This window comes from Acanthisitta chloris, unplaced genomic scaffold (assembly GCF_000695815.1).
Source record: "Acanthisitta chloris isolate BGI_N310 unplaced genomic scaffold, ASM69581v1 scaffold13624, whole genome shotgun sequence".
Lineage (NCBI taxonomy): Eukaryota > Metazoa > Chordata > Aves > Passeriformes > Acanthisittidae > Acanthisitta > Acanthisitta chloris.
In genome coordinates, this window is record NW_008669951.1 from 20390 (window position 1) to 39556 (window position 19167).

A 19167-nucleotide genomic window follows, 5' to 3' on the forward strand; every position below is an offset into this window, starting at 1 on the left:
TGCTTCTTTCCTTGTCATGTTTTTTTAATCAAATTATTTTTGATAATTTTGAACATAACAAGCAAGAGTCACATTGGGAAGCTTCTCCTCAAAAAGCTGAAGTCTGCCAAGTAGGTGACTTAGTTCTCGTCATGCATTAGAGCAATTGCCTGATTTAATATGACAACGTAGACGCTGTTAACAAGGCATGTCCTCAGTTCACCCCATTTATCACTGTGAAGTGTAGAAGTTATCCTGTGCTCTAATGAAAGGTAAAGCAGTAGCTTGACGTTTTCTAGAAGATGACCCTGTTTCAGATTCCTGTGCTTTTGTCGAAGTATTTGGGATGTAATGTTCTGTGCTGAGCATTCGCCTGAGAAGCATTTAATTTTATTTATTTACTCTGAACTTCTCCGCAGGGACTGCCAGTCTTTTCAGAGAGGGAGGCTGAATTGCAATCATTTTATGAAAAAAATTTTCAATCTCTCTGCTGAAAGTGAAGAGCTTGAAATTTGGTTGCAAGCTTACATCCAAAGGATATATATTTTGTCTATATGAAGGATAAAAAATGAACACCTTCAGTTCACAATTCAGAGATTTCGTTCTCTGCAGAGTCAGCATGTTTTTCAGAGTAGGGAGGGAATGAAACTAAACCGTCTTCAGGCCAGGAAGCCAGGAGCAAGCTGGAGCACAATATACTGCCTGGCCCGCTCCAGGGATATTCATGTTGCTTGGCTGTAGATTTTCCCTAGCTTGATGTGGTGACCACACTGTTCTGACAGAAAGTAGTCTAAGCTGAAATTGCACTGCAGGAGGAGCCGGGGCTGAAAAACACATACAGGAAAGGCAAAGAGGCCTTTTCAGAACCATGTTGTTGAAAGAATGTCATTGGTGGCAGAGAAACACATTTAGAAGCGTCAGCATTAACAGGCCTGTCCATCTGTGCTCTGTCTCAAGTGTTTAATTATGTGGAACGTCCTTCACATAAAATGAACAGTTCTGAAAGGTGAAGTTCGGGAAGGTTACACAAGAAAGGGGTTTGTATAGAGAGCAAAATTGTATCTTTAATGGGTGGAGTCTTGCAGATTGTTATCACAGGCTGTTAAGAAACTTGAATTCTGCGCTACAAGACTAAATGCGTTGTAGCGCAGCATTTTGGGTAGTTCTGAATGTTGTGCACTCTGAAGAATTAAGTTTTTGAGTTGCTGGTTTGCACCCAACTATCATTCATATCTTACACTGAACATGTGTTGTGTGCCATGTGGTGTTTATTCAGCCAAACTCTAGATCAATTGTCCAGCTTGTCTTATTCCCCCAGAGCTGCTTAGTACCGAGCCAGTGACTTAGAAATGAAACTCCTATTCCACCGAGAGGACCTCATTACCTTATTTCACAAGCATGCTGCAGTGAAGTAATTTCTACAGCTATGGGCAGTCTTGGGACAGCAAATACAAAAACATTCTTCTTGCAACCTATAAGCATCCAAGTTGTCTCAGGGAAAATTGCTATAGTGAGGCTTAGGTCTAACCAGCATGGGGTTTTCTTCCTGGCTGGACTAATTTGTTGCAAATGTTTCTGTTTAATCGGTTGGTAGTATGTGCATATTAAAGTGAATGGATTCAAGTAAAATGTATGAAAGTGGCTGAAACTGCTGAACAGCTATGCAAAGCAGTGTGTGGTCCTGATTTAAATGAGGGGCTGTACAGCATATTGAGGGTCCATCAGCAAAAGCTATGGGATGGCCCTCTCCCATAAATGTTTGCTTAAGTTAGCAGAATACTGGTGAAATGTGCTACAAGGAGATATTTAATGTCAGCAGAAAATGGTTCTAGTTATATTACTACTAGGCATGTGTTGAGGTTCATTAACCTGTCAGTTCTGCTCACAGTTCTCAGATGTCTGGTGTGACCTGGTGCTACTCAGTGCATTAGCATGAATACAAGCTCAGTGATAACATGGTGTAGAACAGCAGTCAAGAATAACATCATCTTTGCATTTCCTGAAGACGCTTATTGTCGGTGTCTAGGACTTTGCCAAAGTCAGAGGCAGTCCTCATTGGCACAGTAGGAGCTGATGCATCAAGCCCTCAGCCTGTGACACTTCCACAGGATTCACTCTGTAGTTTAGAAGTGATGCACTGATTATGTAGTTATTCTGTCAGAGTAATTGGTCTGTTTGAAGTAATAATCTCAGTAGTGAATTATTCTGCTCAACACCAGCATTTGTCTTAAACAAAACAAAGATGTTGTCGTCTCTTCAGAGCAAGTATTTATATAGAGAAATATCAGATTGAAACCAGACACGTACCTACTGATATTTGACCTTGTCTCAGTGCAGTATAAAAATAGCATTATGTGGCTATATATAGTAAGTATTGCCAAAGGAAAGTGGGTTTATCTATCAAAAAAAGTAAGCCCAAATCTTGCATATAAAGTACACCAGTAATTACAGATGCCTTTGGTATGAAAGTTTGATTCATTATGTTTTTGCAGCAATGTAGTTGCGATATATAATTGCAGTAGCAATTAGCAACAGTAGTAACAGGGCAAGGACTATTAATTCCCATCAGTGTTAACCCAGGTCACTTGAATAAATTCTTACTAGCATTTATAGTATTACAGGGCCTTTTATTCAAACAGTAGCTGTAGTGGAATGATGTTAGTAAACGTGTGCACATCAGGGGAAAAGAGAAAAAAGATAAATGCCCTCTTCATTCTCCTTCCCACCTCCTCTCCGCTGGGAATTCAGTAGCTGCAGAAGACAGGCTGGCTCTTCTCAGTCATCACTGCTACAAGTGGGAGTGATAGATCAAGGTCCTTTTGTCACTTGTCCTGTAGCTCTGTCCTTTGCTCAGGAATCCACCATGTGAGTAAGGCTGCCAGATGATACCTTGGCTTCTCTCACAGGACAGAAACCTCTGACCTCCTGTAGCCTTGACACAGACTTCTGGTCCAGTAACTACTTTCCTAATCTCAGATACAGCTTGGCAGTGGATGCTGCCTCCATCTCTTTCGTCTTGTCCCCCAAAATGAGTTGAAAGCAATATAACAGCAAGTTTATAGAAGGAAAATTTCTTCTTTTCCAGTCTGTACTGTAGTTGTTATTATTGTTATTACTATTATAATTCCTATGACTATGGATATCAGAATATGTTATCCTGCCATCAGTGTTCCTACTTGTGTCACATTGCAGCTAGTCTACAGTAGTTATACCAGATCATGAAGCAATGGTACATGTAAGGCTTTTAGTTATTGCAGAATATTACAATGTGTCTCCTTCAGGAGAGAAAACATCAGGTTTATTTCTCTGCAGTGGCTTTGATGGATGGTCTTTGTCCTTATTATTCAAGCTCTCTTGGTCTATCCCCCATCCCTCTATCGAGGTAAATCCAATTGGTGGCTGGTCAGTAGTGGTGTTCCCCAGGGCTCAGCATTGGGGCTGGTCCTATTTAACATCTTTACTGATGATCTGGACATGGAAATTGAGTGCACCCTCAGTAAAATTGCACACTCATGTAGCAGTGGACTGAACTCCCCTGGACATTAAGGATTTTTGGAAGTTCTATTGTGTTCTGCTTTGTGTGCACATTATTTTGAGTTTCTGGAATATAAATATCCAATAAGATATACATTTCAAAATAAAACCTAGCAAAACTAAAACTCTAACCAAAACAAACTAACAACACCCTCTGCAAAACAAGATGCTCTATATGGAAGACACTGAAAGCATTATTCAGATTGTTTGATGTATTTTATGTTATGGAGAGTACTCGCACTTCAGCATGGTGTGCACTTTCAGAATTTAGACGTTTGTTTATATGTTTTATTTATATGCTTGTTTAGTTGCATCATACTTTCATTTTTTATCCATTTAAAAAATGTTGTAGCACCTCTAGACAGTTGCAGAACGTCTTTACGGAGTAAAGTATTAGTCTTTCTTGCTGAAGATGATTTGGAAAAACAGTAAGAACTAAATTATTGACTAATATAAACGTGTACAGTTCCCTTTAGTCTTCATCAGGTTTGAATTAGCACAGTTCAATGACATGTCAGCTGATGGCATTACTTCTTTGCTATATGTAATGGTGTAAACACAGAAAATTTTTTTCCTTCAGATGGAGATAGTATATTTCAAGTGGCCTGTTTTGTGCTGCTGTTCAAAATTTGAGAGTGAATTAGACAATTCATTTTGCCATGACTGTGAGCTCGAACTAGGAAATTCTGCTGTGGATAGCCATATAAATTTATTTGTTTGTTTCATTTCTGTAGGGCATTTGCTTGGGCTTTCCCATGATGACTCCAAATTTTGTGAGGAGAACTTTGGCTCCATGGAAGATAAGCGCCTGATGTCCTCCATTCTGACTAGCATCGATGCTTCAAAACCCTGGTCCAAATGCACTTCAGCAACTATAACAGAATTCTTCGATGATGGTCATGGTATGTGTTATCACACCTTGTGTCAGCTACATGTTAGTTTTTACTGTGATCTGATTGTTGTTTATTTTTTAATAAGGATATTTTATGGCAGCTTGTTCATTCCTAGTTCATTCAGGAATATCTTGGAAGTGCTTGCAAAACTAGGCAAAAGTCTAAGAGGCTGCCAGAGTCTCACCCTCCCTTTCAATGGTTCAATGCAAGAAAAAAGAAATAGCTGATGGAGTATGTGTTGGCAATACACTGGTTTGGAAAATGGAGAGGTGTATTTAAAAGCATGAAATTAGTCTTGTCCGCCCAAATGCCACAGATATGAGCTCAAAGGGTCCTTGAAACAGAGCACACAAAGAAATGGCCTCTTCCTTATAGAAATTAAAATGGATGATATGGTCTACTTAGAGTTAGACTACAGAGATGAGCTCTTGTTACCATTAATGACATTGTATTTATTATGCTTATGGAGAGGGGCTGCAAGCAAGAAGTAAGACTCCTCTGCGCTGTATATGGTAAAAGATAACTTCTGCTCCAGGAGCTTACCTTCCAAAACCTTGTAACTATTTTTTGTTAAGCATTAAATTTACCCTTTGGAGAATTAGTGTAAAACTTTCATTTTCCAAAATTAGAAGCAAGAAAGCATAGTCTTCACTCTTTAATGAATCTTAGTCTTCATTCTGCTCGCAAAGCAACTGCAGTTCTTAAACAAACCATGGAAATTCCAAAATGCTGAGATAAAAATGACGTAATTGAACGAATGGATCAGTTGCTATGGTAACCAAATGCTTATGGATAAAAAGTATGGTATGTCTGCTGTATGTAAAGGTTTGCTTTTAAATATTTTGCCAGCTGATTTCAGTACTCTCTGAAATATTTTCTCCCACTTTTCTGTATTGGAGAATCACTTAATTTTTTCTCTCAGTCTTATTAGATCCATTAATCTGTACTGTCCTGTTTTATGGTCCATATTGCTCTGGCATTGACTTAATATTACCAAGTTAGTTTCCACATATGAAGAGAAATTTCTCTTTTGAGTTGTTACTGAAGTACAGTGCAGCTCACTGGAGTAAAAAAGGGACCTCTCTCACCATCCATGAATGACCTCTCAGAGAGTATAAGGAACTCTGAACTATATTTTCTCTTCTGTTTCTCACCTGCAGGCAAGTAGAAAGGTTGTTCTCAATTTGTGACCTGATTCCTTCTCTTTACAATGCATCCAGCTAGCTGCTTTCTCCAACAATAATGAAAGTAAAGAAAGCATTTCTCCCATCCATCTCAGCTTTGGCTTGTTTCTATCTAGGGGGATGCTTGAAATTTGGACTCCTGTTCATGAGTTGGGACCCATCTCAATATTGAGTTAAGAGGGGCCTATAACAGGTCTAAGAATATAACTCTGACAGGTATTTTCCATCACAAATAGGTAGGAGCTTCACATCCTTCAGAGCTGCATTATGGTCTCCTTGTTCATCATGAGTGCTGAGTTCCTGTACAAGAAATTTGGCTGTCCTCAACCGCTGACACTTTTCATTGAGTCATGGAATCACAGAATGGATTGGGTTGGAAGGGACCTTAAAGATCATCTCATTCCAAGACCCTGCAATGGGCAGGGATGCCTTCCACCTGTCCAACTTGTGACAAAGTCATGTATTCTTTGCTGCATGTAAAGGACATAGGATCTGTCAGTCTCTTAAAAAATGGGTTAGTGTACATTGCCATTTCTAATACTCCTGAGTAGTTATCACTCAGGTATGTAGTCTTAAAGAGTTAGCAGTGTAATCAAGTAATTCACAGAAAATTTGAGCCTCTCATCACATAGGTCCATAGTCTTCTGGGAATCAGTTTTATTACTGATGTTACTGGTGTGATTTCAAATACACAATGTTAAGGGAATCTGTTTTCTTGATAGATCTGCCCATCAGAGACCTTTCCTAAGCAACAGACTTCTTTTCTGTTGAAATTTGTATTTCTCCAGTTATTTATTTTAAATCTAAAATTTGTCTTAACACAAACATTGTCCACGAAGGAAAAATGGAAGTCGATTATTTAAATTGCACTTTCTTCAAATTATTGTGCTGAAAGGACATTGTATCATTTTAGAAAGGGAACTTCTGATTTTATTTTCTTCTTTCAGCCAGTGAATTAATCCATAGCTCCATAATACCCATTTGTAATGCGCATCAAGTGTACCAGAAACCACAGGGTCCTGATAGAGCAATGCTGCCTTTCAGACTGCTTTGGGCTGATAATAAAACAGTGCAAATGTGCCATACTTCTGTTTTCTTCAGATTAAACGTGTCTGCTTTTTGGGTTTTCCTTAGCTGAGGCAGATGTACTGTTGTATAGTTTCAGTGTTTTCCCTCCCTTTTTGTTATCACGAAGGAGCTCCCCTCCAATTTTCCCATAGAGAGGTGAAAATCCCATCTCTTTCAAGTACTGCTAGGGAGAGGAAAAAAGCCCTCACTCATTCAGGTGTAATTTTCAGCAGTGCAGCTGGCATAACATAGATCCGAATGGGCATGACCGTATGAACTGTGCTTTGTGATGACAAACAGGGTATGGCAGCATTGGTGTGAGGAAATGTGCTTCATCTGCTCCTTCTTATGGGTAAGCATAATGAAATGTGAATGGAGTCCAGAAGTTTGGATCTGTGAGCAGTTTTGTATTACAAATGAACAGTCTATGTCTTAGCTAAGCTTTAAGTAAGCTTCCTATATAGATTTAGATATTCACCCCATACTGCTGTAACAGAAAACATTACAGTCTCGAGACTCTAATTCCTTAACATCACTTTGTCAAAACCTGATGTTCCTGTTTTCTAAATTTGGAAGGTGATGTCAAGGAGCAGACAGCTTATGAAATGTGGGTGCTTATGTAGGTAGCTCCTATACTGGGTATTCAAATTCCCATCATAGTGCAGAGGGGTCTAATCAATGGCTTCAGCAGCATTGGCTGACCTCATCAGTTGCATTAGTGGTGCTGAATTACACCATAAACTCATTTGCCTTAGCAGTGAAGCACCTGACAGCTGACTGCATTGCAGACACCAGCAGTACATACAGTTAAAGTCAGCTAAATAAATCCCAATATAAATGTCTTGTACAAGGTCAAGCAGAAGGTCTGTGGAGGATCAAGGTGCTGATTCCTAGTCTCCTGAGGCCCACTCTGAGAATGATAAACAGCGTGGTCATGATATCACCGTTTGTTTTGCACTCATGAGATGACCCAGACTGCCATTTGACATTCAGGAAGAAAAGACTCAGTGTCTAGAAGAGAGTGATATTTATTTCCATTTGCTTTTAGCCGAGCCTTTCTTTCCAAAGGTGTTAATTGCCTTTATTGTCATGCCAACCATGAGGCTGTGGTATGATTGCTTGCAATCTATTGTGTTCAGTCACAGGGCTCAGTGCTTTGTGCAACCTGAGACAAGAACTGTTTGTATTTTAATTAATTTATATCCTGCTTATCTGCTTCCTGCACAGATCTTATTCTGCCTTTTTTTTTTCTCCAAGATACATTACATATAGCATCAAGAGAGAGAATGAGATGGCTTAATTAGAACTGTCAGCTGCCAACAGTGTTGCTCTATTGCAGGGCACAAAGATGTTCTTTGGTACTCAGAACAGAAAATGGGAATAGCAGTATATACATCCTCTGTATGTTGAAATGTATCACAGTGAATTGAAGCTCTCTCTGCCCTCTCAACCAGGGCAAACCTTTCTCCAACTTCTGAACTCTGTCTTTTCTTACAAGTAGAAGATTGGACCAGCTGGTGGTAAAAACACCTGCATGCCATTGCAACCTGTCTAAACATAGACACTTCTACTATCTACCAAGATTAAGACTTTTTTTCCTGTGGGGCATCCTTAGGGGCCTTTGCTATCTTCAGTTTTGAATTTATCATGTGAGATCAGCTGGAACACCTGGCTTTATAAAAATTATACATGATTCCTCAGAGCAGTATCAGTTAAGAAGAAGCTTGGATCTCATTCCCCTGTGTTCTGGAGGGGGGGAAAAAGCTATATTTGCTATGTAAACTTATGAAACCTGTTATTCACGTGTGAAAGGTATTTGAATGGGTGTTAACTAAAATGACTGAGAGATAAGAATATGCAAGTATGAGACTTTTCTTTCTTTTTTTTCGAAATTTGTATTTCTCGTCATTTCAGTCAAGGTAGATAGTGATGGGCAGCAGTGTCTGTCATGGCAAAATGAAGTGTTATTATGATGTTTTAAAATACTGGCTAACAGTTCCACTTGGGAGTTTGATAAACTTCAGTATATGTACAATAGAAGTGTATACTACTGAATGTTGACATGCTACCGCCTTCCCATCATTGCCCTAACATTGTACTAGCTTTCTCCCTCATCACAAGGTATGTGAAGTAGGACTTCCACTGTTATTTGCTTTTACAAAGTGTCTTTTTGCCAGAACATCTGCCAGAAACTCTAGAAAAAAGATCTGTGCTTCCTCACTCCTCATCATGTCTCTAATATTTTACACTACAACAACCTTTGAATACCAGGGTACTTTTAATTCTCTTTATCTCATGACAGATAGCATTGGCACACCTTGTCTGCATTAAAAAAGTCAGCATAATCCAGATTAAAGATTAAGGCTAGGGTAAATCAGGGTCAACAAATGGAACAGGTTTAACAAGACAGAGTTTTTGATAGTAAGTGATCATGCAGAAAGAATTTTTGGCTGATTTGGCTAATTGACCATAGTCTTTACAGAAAAAAAAATGAACAGTTGCAGTACACATATGTTCTGGAAGGAAAACCAAAATAATTGAGAATTGGGGTATTTGATTTGTTTAAATTCACTGCCATAGCTAGAAATTCTATTCCATTTTGTGTAAATAGTGAGGTTTTTATAGATAGGCTTTTTTCACCCTTGATCCAGCTGAAGAACACTGGTGCAAATGCCAGAGTGAGGTAAATTGTGGTAAGTTATTTTGGCCAAGGATAAGTGAAGCTTGCCCAGACCATATATCCCTTTCATGAAGTGTAAAAGACGTTATGCTGAATAAATAGTTCTGCATGTCAACAAGTGAAGGTTTCAATAGTAAAAAAATAGCTGTCTGTAGATACCTAGAACATAAATGTGAATTCTCATGTTTAGAGTCTGACAGACAAATCTTGATTGCTGTAGATCATAAAACACACACTTTGTTTCTGCAATTTTTTCCATTTTCTTTCTGCTATTTGTGTATTTCTGTATAAAACAGATAGCCTTCTTCAAACTAATTCCATAAGCAGGCAGGTATCCTTAGAAGGAAAGCTCAGTCCAGATTTACCCCCAGCATTAGCTTTGATATGCATCTTAATTTTTTCCTTTGGTAGGTTAGAGTTTTTAATTTCTGTTTTGTTTTGGTTTTTTCTTTTCTTTCTAAGTGCCTCTTGTCTACAAGTCTGGGTTTTGTGATTTTCTTGGCATCCCTTTAGAAGCTCTACCATTTCTGATATTCTGTCTCAAAGTTCAAATGACAACTTTGCTTGCATTGCCATGAGTCTTGCTCACTCCTTAAATCACAAACTGATAAATATTGTGGAATGTGTTCAGAGCCATTGCATAAAGGAAACCAGCACGAAAGGCCAAAGGGCCCTGAGTAAAACTCATTTACACCTTCAGATTGGAAGTAGGCAGCTTTATACGTGGTGTGCTGCTGAGTGAGAACACAGTGGCACCACTATGACCTTGTCCAAAACCTGATGTCACCTCAGAGACCCTTTCCATACATGTCAGCATCCTTTGAATGAGGCTTGCTGTCATCATCATTCTGCCTAACTTGAATGACAAATTTGCAGCACTGTAGAGAAAACTAGGAAATGAGTAACAATAGGTTGGTTTGCTCTTTTAGGTAACTGTTTGCTGGACCAACCAAGAAAGCACATCCTGGGCCCTGAGGAGCTTCCAGGACAAACCTATGATGCCATTCGTCAGTGCAAATTGGCATTTGGCTCCGAGTACACAGTGTGTCCTGGGATGGATGTGTGCTCTCGCCTCTGGTGTGCAGTCGTGCGCCAAGGTCAGATGGTTTGTCTGACTAAGAAGCTGCCTGCTGTTGAGGGAACACCATGTGGAAAAGGAAGGATCTGCCTCCAAGGAAAATGTGTTGACAAAACCAAGAAGAAATACTACTCAGTAAGTTACCAGCTGTGACCCTAGGGAATTTCAGAAGGTGTGATCCTAAAAGGTGATGATTTTTGTGGGAGTGAAAGGGACTTCATGGAAGTCGGATTGAAAGCTGCCTTATTTTTTTAGCTCATAATTGGAGTGTTACTGGGGAGTGATATAGGAAAAAAGCTGCTGGGGTTCAGGAAATATGTTCTCTTCCTGAAGTATGAAACCCTTCATACCTGGAAAACTCCCTTCAGAGTAGAGGATGTGCCCATTCAGTAAATCTGTTACCAGGACATAGCTTTCTGACTTCTCAGCCATAGAATGCAAGATAAATTCATTTGAAAGGCCACAGGGCCCTAATTCTAGTTTAAAAAAAAGGTGGATGAAGTTAATCTAGAATATAACTTCTAGGCCAGAAACGTTTGTACCTCCAGTGGCAGAATCCCCTTTGTCAACTTTATGTATCTGAACTGTCCCCAGACTCATGAGAACTGTCAGCTGTACAGTTCAGATACTTAAGAATTTACTGGGTAGACAGTAGCCCCTTGTTATACCCACAGAAGAGGTGTGGACTTGCAGAACTGTGTGAAAATATTTGCAAACTGTGAGAGCCATTCAAATCAAGATACAGTCCTTATAACATGCTTTTTATGACTCTATATACTTTACATGCTATTGCAGTACCATTTCTAGGTAGCCAGTTTAGCAGAGTTGACAACTCCATTTCTTGCCAGTAATTCAAAGCAATACCTACACATCACAATCATTGGATTTAATAAATCATAGATTAGCCTTATGGATGTATTCTGGGAGCCAAACCCCTTGTACACAGGACCCTTTTGCTAGGAGTAGCAAAATATAAGAGAGCAGCACGAGACTATGGGCACTATTTCTGGTGTATAGGTGTCTTCCATGAAACAGGCTGAAGGTGGACAGCAAGGCCTAGTATTGCCTTTGCATGCAGAGTGCCAAATGAGATGTTGTCAGCATGCAGATAAAAGACACAAATTAATTCTGCTAGAAGAAAGGCGGCTCCTAAGACTTGCTACTCGTGATTAAATGACCAAGGAATCACCTTCAATTGAGGAAAACATTAAGCAGTGACTTTGAGATGTAGCAATTATTCACGTTTGGATGGTGAGCTTACCTCACACTGTTCCATGTGTTTCAGGCTTCAAGCCACGGTAACTGGGGATCGTGGGGACCCTGGGGACAGTGCTCCCGTACGTGTGGTGGAGGAGTTCAGTTTGCTTATCGTCACTGCAATAACCCAGCTCCCAGGAACAACGGGCGGTACTGCACGGGCAAGAGGGCCATCTACCGCTCCTGCAACGTTGCTCCCTGCCCAGCAAATGGTGAGTGCCTTCATGCTCCAGCCTTTCTGTTCATAGAGAGTAAATACTGAATATCTACTGTGAAAGGACACAACAAAGGTCAATTGTAGTTCCTCAAAATGTATTTACCAAGGCAAGACATTGGTCATTAATACAGTATCATAATTCTTCACCCACATCCCCACAGATATAGAGGAAGGAGGCTTGAATGAAAAAAGATTTCAGCCCTGAAAAATGAACCATAATACAAAGACCTTTAATGCTTATTATGCCATGAGAAGATTTCCAAGGTAAAACAGTTGAAGGATTGGAAGGCCAGTTCTAAATAAAGAAGTGAAGTTATGTAACTTAAAAATTATGTAAAAAAAGAGATTGGAATAGTAGACGGACATAATGATATTTGCAGTGTGGTCTGAAATAGTCACTAATTATATGAATTATTCTACAGCTAAATCTTTTCGACAAGAGCAGTGTGAAGCAAGGAATGGCTATCAGTCTGACACAAAGGGTGTCAAGACATTTGTTGAATGGGTCCCCAAGTATGCTGGAGTGCTTCCCGGAGATGTCTGCAAGCTCACCTGCCGAGCCAAAGGAACTGGCTATTATGTGGTATTTTCTCAGAAGGTAATGGCAACTCCAATCATGATTTCATGCTCCAGTTTAGAAGTGTCCTGTATCTTAGAAACCTGTAACCAGGGAAAAGAAGTTATTCATGCGATTGAAAGATTTAACTCTGTGATTAGATTTAATGGTTTGATCCACTGCTTATATATTTGAACCAGAACTGGCCTCTAAAATGAGATAAATTTTTCCACATCTCAGTATGTGAATTCATGAAAAATATGGGCCTCTTAGTGCACTCTGCAGTGGTTTCTTTTCAGTAGTGGATAAAGGGATTTCTGCCTGGAGTTTTCTGTCATTCTGGGGTTTTCTGTGGGAGAAAAGGTTTTATGAGGAAAAGAGGAAATTTAACCCTGAATTATGTTTAGGGCGTCCAGAGTAATTCTTACAGAGCCAGTTAATACAGGATAATTAACCAAGTAGTATAGATGTGACTTGTGGTCAGTTTGTTCTATCAGATGCAATTCAAACTGAAAGTTATCTGTTATTACTTTCAGCCCTTTGCTAAATTTATATGCTTTTGTGCTGGGAATGTTGGAGAAACTCAGTCCGGTGTGTCAGGGTAGGCACTCTGTTCTGAGTAGGTGACATAAATAAGTAGATGGGTTATACCAGTTGGATCAAAAAAAGTGAATCTTTTCTGTGGCACTTTTAACTAAAAGCTCATTTGATTGCTCAGGTCACTGATGGTACTGAATGTCGACCGTACAGTAATTCTGTCTGCGTCCGAGGAAAATGCATCCGAACTGGTTGTGATGGCATCATCGGTTCAAAGCTCCAGTATGACAAATGTGGGGTGTGTGGAGGAGACAATTCCAGCTGCACAAAAGTCATGGGGACCTTCACCAAAAAAAGGTATTGGTCTCAAGTATTAGTAAATGTATCTTGCTGTGCAAATAGTAACTCTGCTATGTGCTGCTTTCTTTCTGTCTCTAAATGCAATTTGCTTTCATATGAAGGTTGAGAAAAAAAAGTACATTGCATGTACTTTATTGCACTTTCCAGAGGCATAGAGCTGGCTCTTAGCATTACCCCAAAACTGGCAAATAATCAACTGGCAAAACACTGTACCTAGTTAATTTCCAACACAAAGTGCCAGTGATGCAGGTGAGCACCCCATTAATAGGAGAGTCTGCCTAGAATAAGGCATATCAACTTGTGCTACTTGATGTGTCAGATGGATTGTGGCTCCTAGAGAAGAGAGAAAAAGGAAGAGGGGAGTGAATCAGAAAGTTGTGGAGATCATAATTATCTGCATATCTCTAAAATTTTGCATTTCCTACATGTTGCTGCACTAGCAAGTTACATCCTGGAAATGTTTTTCATCTCACCTATTTTAAATGACAGTGAGGACATCCAACCTGATTTTGTGATATACATTCCATACACTCCATATAAGTAGTGGAGAGAAGCAGACAGCTGTAAACATCTTCCTTAATAGCTGAGAGGGATTATGCCCTAAAATTACCTTTTTACACTGCTGAATGTGTGTGGAGTTTAGATCAGAAGTAAACATAGTCTTAAGCGTGACTACATCCCTTCATGTCCATTCGCATGTCAATCTCCAGAGGGAATTTTTTTAAGTCAAAATATTTATGACAGTTACCTGTGAGACATTTTTCTGTCAGAGTTCACATTTCCCCTGTAATAAAACCTAATAAAAGGAAAATAAAAGGAACTGGCCCCATGGTTTTCTCTGACCACATTGAGGGAGGAGTAAGCTTAGTACTGAGATACCAATGCCAAGTAAGAGTCCTTTCTATCTGAACTCATTTTCTTCCCTCTTCAATTCTTAAGATTCATAGAAAAATGAGTATTTTTAATTATCATTTATATATATTCCAAGGTCTCAAAGGACTGCTGTAGTGTTCTACTCATAGAAACTTTTAGTTGACAGTTTCTACTCAGTGACTGCATTGGTGTAACATCTTTTATGTATAAACTTGATTTTGTTTTATGTCTTCCAAATTCTTACATAGCATATTGGAAGCTACCAGAAGTTGAAAACTGACTCCTGAAATGACCTTTTATTTCTATACATTTTGACATACTGGTTAATAGCAGTCAAAAATGGCTTCAGGAGTGAATTTTTTCTAAAAATGAACATAAGTAATCTTCCTGATAAACAAATGATTACTCATCTAAGGATGCCAAAACACCTCTGCCAAAAAGAATGGCTTTCCATCCAAATTAGTAATTATATAAACCAAATCTTTTCCAATTTGTAAATAGATATTAAAATGTCTGGGATGTCTAAATGAAGAAGACAGTGGGAGATACACTTCATGTTATTCAGTAATAATCCTTGTGCTGGAATCCAAGCTCCCACAAAAGTGTTCAAGGGACTCCATGAATTTCAGTGAGGCCAGATTTGTAGCATAGATATCCTGGAAATGGAAAGATTTAATTATAGTCATTCCTGTTAAGTTACCATCTTGACTTTACGTGACATGAGACTGGCTAGAGGGTAAAATATATAAATTCAACCTCAATGCATTTAAAATGTTGCCCCATTCAGAAAGCAATAGTCAACCTTTAAGAAGTATTTTCTAACTTGATTTTGATTGACTTTTGGACTGATGAGGATTTATTTTTACTGGAAATGTTGAGACAATTCTTTTATGCAAGTAATTGACTTTAAAATAAACCCCTCATTAAAATAGCGAAATCTTAACTGTCTGTAAACTGTTTTTATGTATGAAAGGGCAGTGGCTGTATTAAAACTGTCTCTCCACCACTGAAAAAATGGCAGCTCACATGTTGCTGTCCATTATAAACCAACCTGCAGCAATCTGTACCTAAAGTGTACAGGGAAACTTAAATGTATAAGGGGAAACTAGTATTTCCCATTACAGACAATCGCCAAAACAAGGTTTGTTTGTACTTTTTTTCCTTTTAAAGCAGGCAAAACATAATCTTCTGGAAGATTATGTTTCCTAAGAACATTTTTTAAAGGCTAGGAAGCCAAATTATCAGAAGTTTGGAAAGAGGAGAATTAATCCTGCACGTGCTTCTTCATGCACATGAAGTATTATAGATCTCTCTGCAGATGACTTGAATTCTCCAGAACTGCTTTTAGTTTTTGAACAAGTGATTTTGTAGCTTTAATGACATGTTTTAACAGAGCTATTCTGGCAACTGTTACATAAAAATCTTTGTGCAGTGCTGTAGCGCAGAGTCCCCAGCGTGGGTTTCACACCATATTCCTTCAACTTTGTGGAGGTGCTAAATCAATAGAGATTTAGTTGTTGTCCCATAACTGCTGGAAATACCAGGAGAATAGCACAAGCGTTTAATCTGTAGTACGTGCAGTCTCTGCTTGTACAGCTAAAAGTTCTCAAAATTAGCAGTGTTCTTTAAACAATCCCAAAGGAGATCCCTTCACTTTTATGTATTTTTAATGTATTTTCTCATTAAACCTTTCAGATATGAGATACTTGTAGGATGGTTTTGTCATGGATTTAGAAATGAAAATACATGTCTCCAAAATCCAGATGGTAGCTTATAGCTATGTATAGTCTTTAGAATTTTTTCTACAGATCAGTTAAGTTAAAATAATGTACTTCAGATAGTGATAAATTCCAGCCCACTTGCAGGTTTTCAGTGCTTGTCACTTTTAGTAGAAGAGTTAAATACCTTTTTCTAAATCTTAAATATTTTAAGATATTTCATAAGTTCTAACAGAAGGAACTCTGTGATGGTACAAATGAAACACTTGGGTGCCCCTCTTATTAGACATTTGACAATCAGTCTCTGAGTTTATGAATTTCAAAGTAAACAAATTTTTTCTCAGTGATCAAGATTATTTTTAAAAGTTCCCAAGGTACCTCTACCCAGCTGTTACTCTGCTCATGCTTTCCTTAATCATCATTATAGCAAAGGCAGCAAGAAACAGCTGTAACCAATGCATATCTCATTATCTTTTCCTTGGCAGGCAACGCGTGCATCGTATTTCATATCTCCCACCCTTTGCTGAAATATAAAAGCTGTCTGTTATTTTTCATTCCTCTTGTATCTGTCTCACATAAAATTGTCACTAAAGCTAAAGATTAAGCAATCTGAAAGAAGTGCAATAGAAATTTTTTCAAGAACATAAAGAAAAACACAGCAGATCAACAGTGGAACCTGGTTAAATTAATATTAGATGAGCCTCAGTCCAGAAGGATTCAGGGACTGAGCTGAAACGAAGCAAGATGTCTCATGCCAATGACTTCGTCAGGCATTGCAGTAAGATTTGAGGTTTATTTCATGCTAGCTACTTAATACTTTTCTTTTTTCCACTTGCTCAGCAAGGGCTACACAGATGTAGTGAAAATCCCAGAAGGGGCAACCCACATCAAAGTTCGGCAGTTCAAAACTAAGGACCAGAGCAGGTTCACTGCCTACCTGGCCCTGAAAAAGAAAAACGGTGAGTACCTTGTCAATGGAAAATACATGATCTCCACTTCAGAAACAATCATCGACATCAATGGGACTGTCATGAACTACAGCGGCTGGAGCCACAAAGACGATTTTTTGCATGCAATGGGACACTCTGCCACAAAAGAGATTCTTATTGTGCAGATACTTGCGACTGATCCAACGCAACCGTTGGACATCCGCTATAGTTTCTTCGTGCCAAAGAAGCAAGGGCAAATGACTAACTCCGTCACCAGCAATGGCAGCAGCAGCAGCAAAGTGACTCCACAGCTCACACAGCCTCGCTGGGTTACGGGGCCATGGCTTTCTTGTTCTCGAACATGTGACACAGGATGGCACACCAGGACTGTCCAGTGCAAAGATGGGCAAGGAAAATTAGCTAAGGGATGTCTTCTCTCTCAGAGACCATCAGCATTTAAACAGTGCTTGTTGAAAAAGTGTTAACCTGTGGTTGTGATCTTCTTTAACAGGTTTGATTAAGCCATTGTTGACATACTGGTATTAGGTCTGCCCAGAGAGAAGCAAAGGCTTCAATGTACTTATATACAGTGTCAAATTATGGGCAGAATCTGCCTATTTGGACCAAATGAAGATGTGCACTGGTTTAAGAACTAATAGGGTGATCTTAATATGTCAAAAAAACCTAAGCATTAAAGTTGTTATAAGCCCTCTGCATCTGCAAAAATGTAAAATAATGCAAAAGAAGAAAAGCTAGTGAATGGAGGATCCTGGGATATTTGAAGGTTACAGACTCATCTCCCCTTTTTCACCTACCTCTAATACTGTATATCCTTAGAAAACATCTTGTGTACCCGTGATCCCACAGTAGCTTATTTTATACTGTTCTGTAAATATCTTTCATTCTATATGTCACTTTATATCACTTGGTTCTATTAAAAAAATCAAAAGGCAAACTACATAAGCAAAGTGATTGACCAAAGCATATCTGCAGCCCTTGTGGACTTGGTCCATTCTTCAGAAAGGGCCACAGATGTTTTACTGGAAAATGAAGAGCTTGCTGCTGGTTTTAAAAAGTAATACCTTTTGGTTTTGACAAAAGGAAATACATTTTCATCCTAGGAATTTCCTGACAGTATATTGTTATCCTATGACAAATACTGTGTTTCCACCATAAATTCTCAGAATGAGCATTGCAGCATCCTGCAGACCAGGGAGCCCCACATGTACATTGCTCAAATACCAGGACCATCAGCAACTCCTCACCATGTGTGTGTTAGACACGCACAGAAGGAGGATTTGGCTGCTAGGAGGAATTTGTGTACACTGTGCTTGTAAACCTTTCACTAGTTCCAGCTGTGTCACAGCTTGGGGTTCTTGTTGTTGAAGAACAATAGCTGCTAGCTTCTTCTTTCCATGAAACAAAGGCATACTGTATTTTGTAGAAACTAGTTAGAGAACCAAAAATTACAGGTAAGATAATCAAGTGTCTTGTAACTCAGATATTCTGAGACTGTGTTCAACTGCTTTCTCTGTTGTTTTCTCTATGGCTTCCACCTTGAATCTAACAATGTGTAATGTACCTACATCTTTTGAAGAGGCTATAAAGGTCAAAAAAACACAGCAAGCAGTTAATATTTTATCACTGTCTTGTGCATCATGTCTAACTCTGGTATTCATCTTACCAGCAAATGTTTGTAACTATTTGTCTTTTTTGATTGTTTTGTGTGTGTTTTGTGGTTCTTTAAAGCTATAGAAGGCATTCATGTTTTGTATATTTACCACATTTGGGAGGAAGAGGGGTCACTAGGAAGTCAAACCACATCAGGATGTGGAGGACTTGCCCAGTATCAATAAGACTGTTTCCACAGTACAGGTAGTAGATGGTAATAGTTTTCATTGGCAGCGATTCCTGAATGCTACTGTTGTCCGTGTCTGTCTGTTGTTCTGTGACTGAGGATGGGCATTTCACTTTATGCAGGTGGAGACCTGATAGCAACCCTGTTAAAATTCCTTCCTCTTATATCAGCAGGCTTTGAATTAAGCTCTGAGATAACAGGTACTGAAAGAAGTGGCTATAAAAGGCTGATGAAAGTAGAATCCCATCTGTCTTTTATTCCTTGGTTCATCCACACAGGAGAGTGCACGACTGCAGGAGGGTTTTCAGACAAGCCTCACAGCTGTAACTCAGTGGTACTTTAGCACTGAAATACCTCAGGCTCTTCTGAAAATCCCAGGCATGAAATAAATCATCAGGAAAACTTGTTGGCCTGTGTAGCAAGAAGGGCAAGTCCGACTTCAGGCT

General features: G+C 39.1%; 1 protein-coding gene across 1 annotated transcript in view; it reads left to right on the top strand.

Moving 5' to 3' along the window:
• The window catches only part of ADAMTS5 (ADAM metallopeptidase with thrombospondin type 1 motif, 5), a gene marked incomplete at its 5' end in the record, with an annotated part of 37731 nt that extends 20383 nt beyond the window's left edge, over positions 1–17348 (top strand). Inside the window, 6 exons of the mRNA XM_009073512.1 lie at positions 4248–4415; positions 10268–10551; positions 11702–11885; positions 12313–12488; positions 13165–13340; positions 16775–17348. Coding sequence (XP_009071760.1) covers positions 4248–4415; positions 10268–10551; positions 11702–11885; positions 12313–12488; positions 13165–13340; positions 16775–17348 — 1562 coding nt within the window. The remainder of the gene's footprint in view (positions 1–4247; positions 4416–10267; positions 10552–11701; positions 11886–12312; positions 12489–13164; positions 13341–16774) is intronic.
• Positions 17349–19167: the final 1819 nt, after the last annotated feature.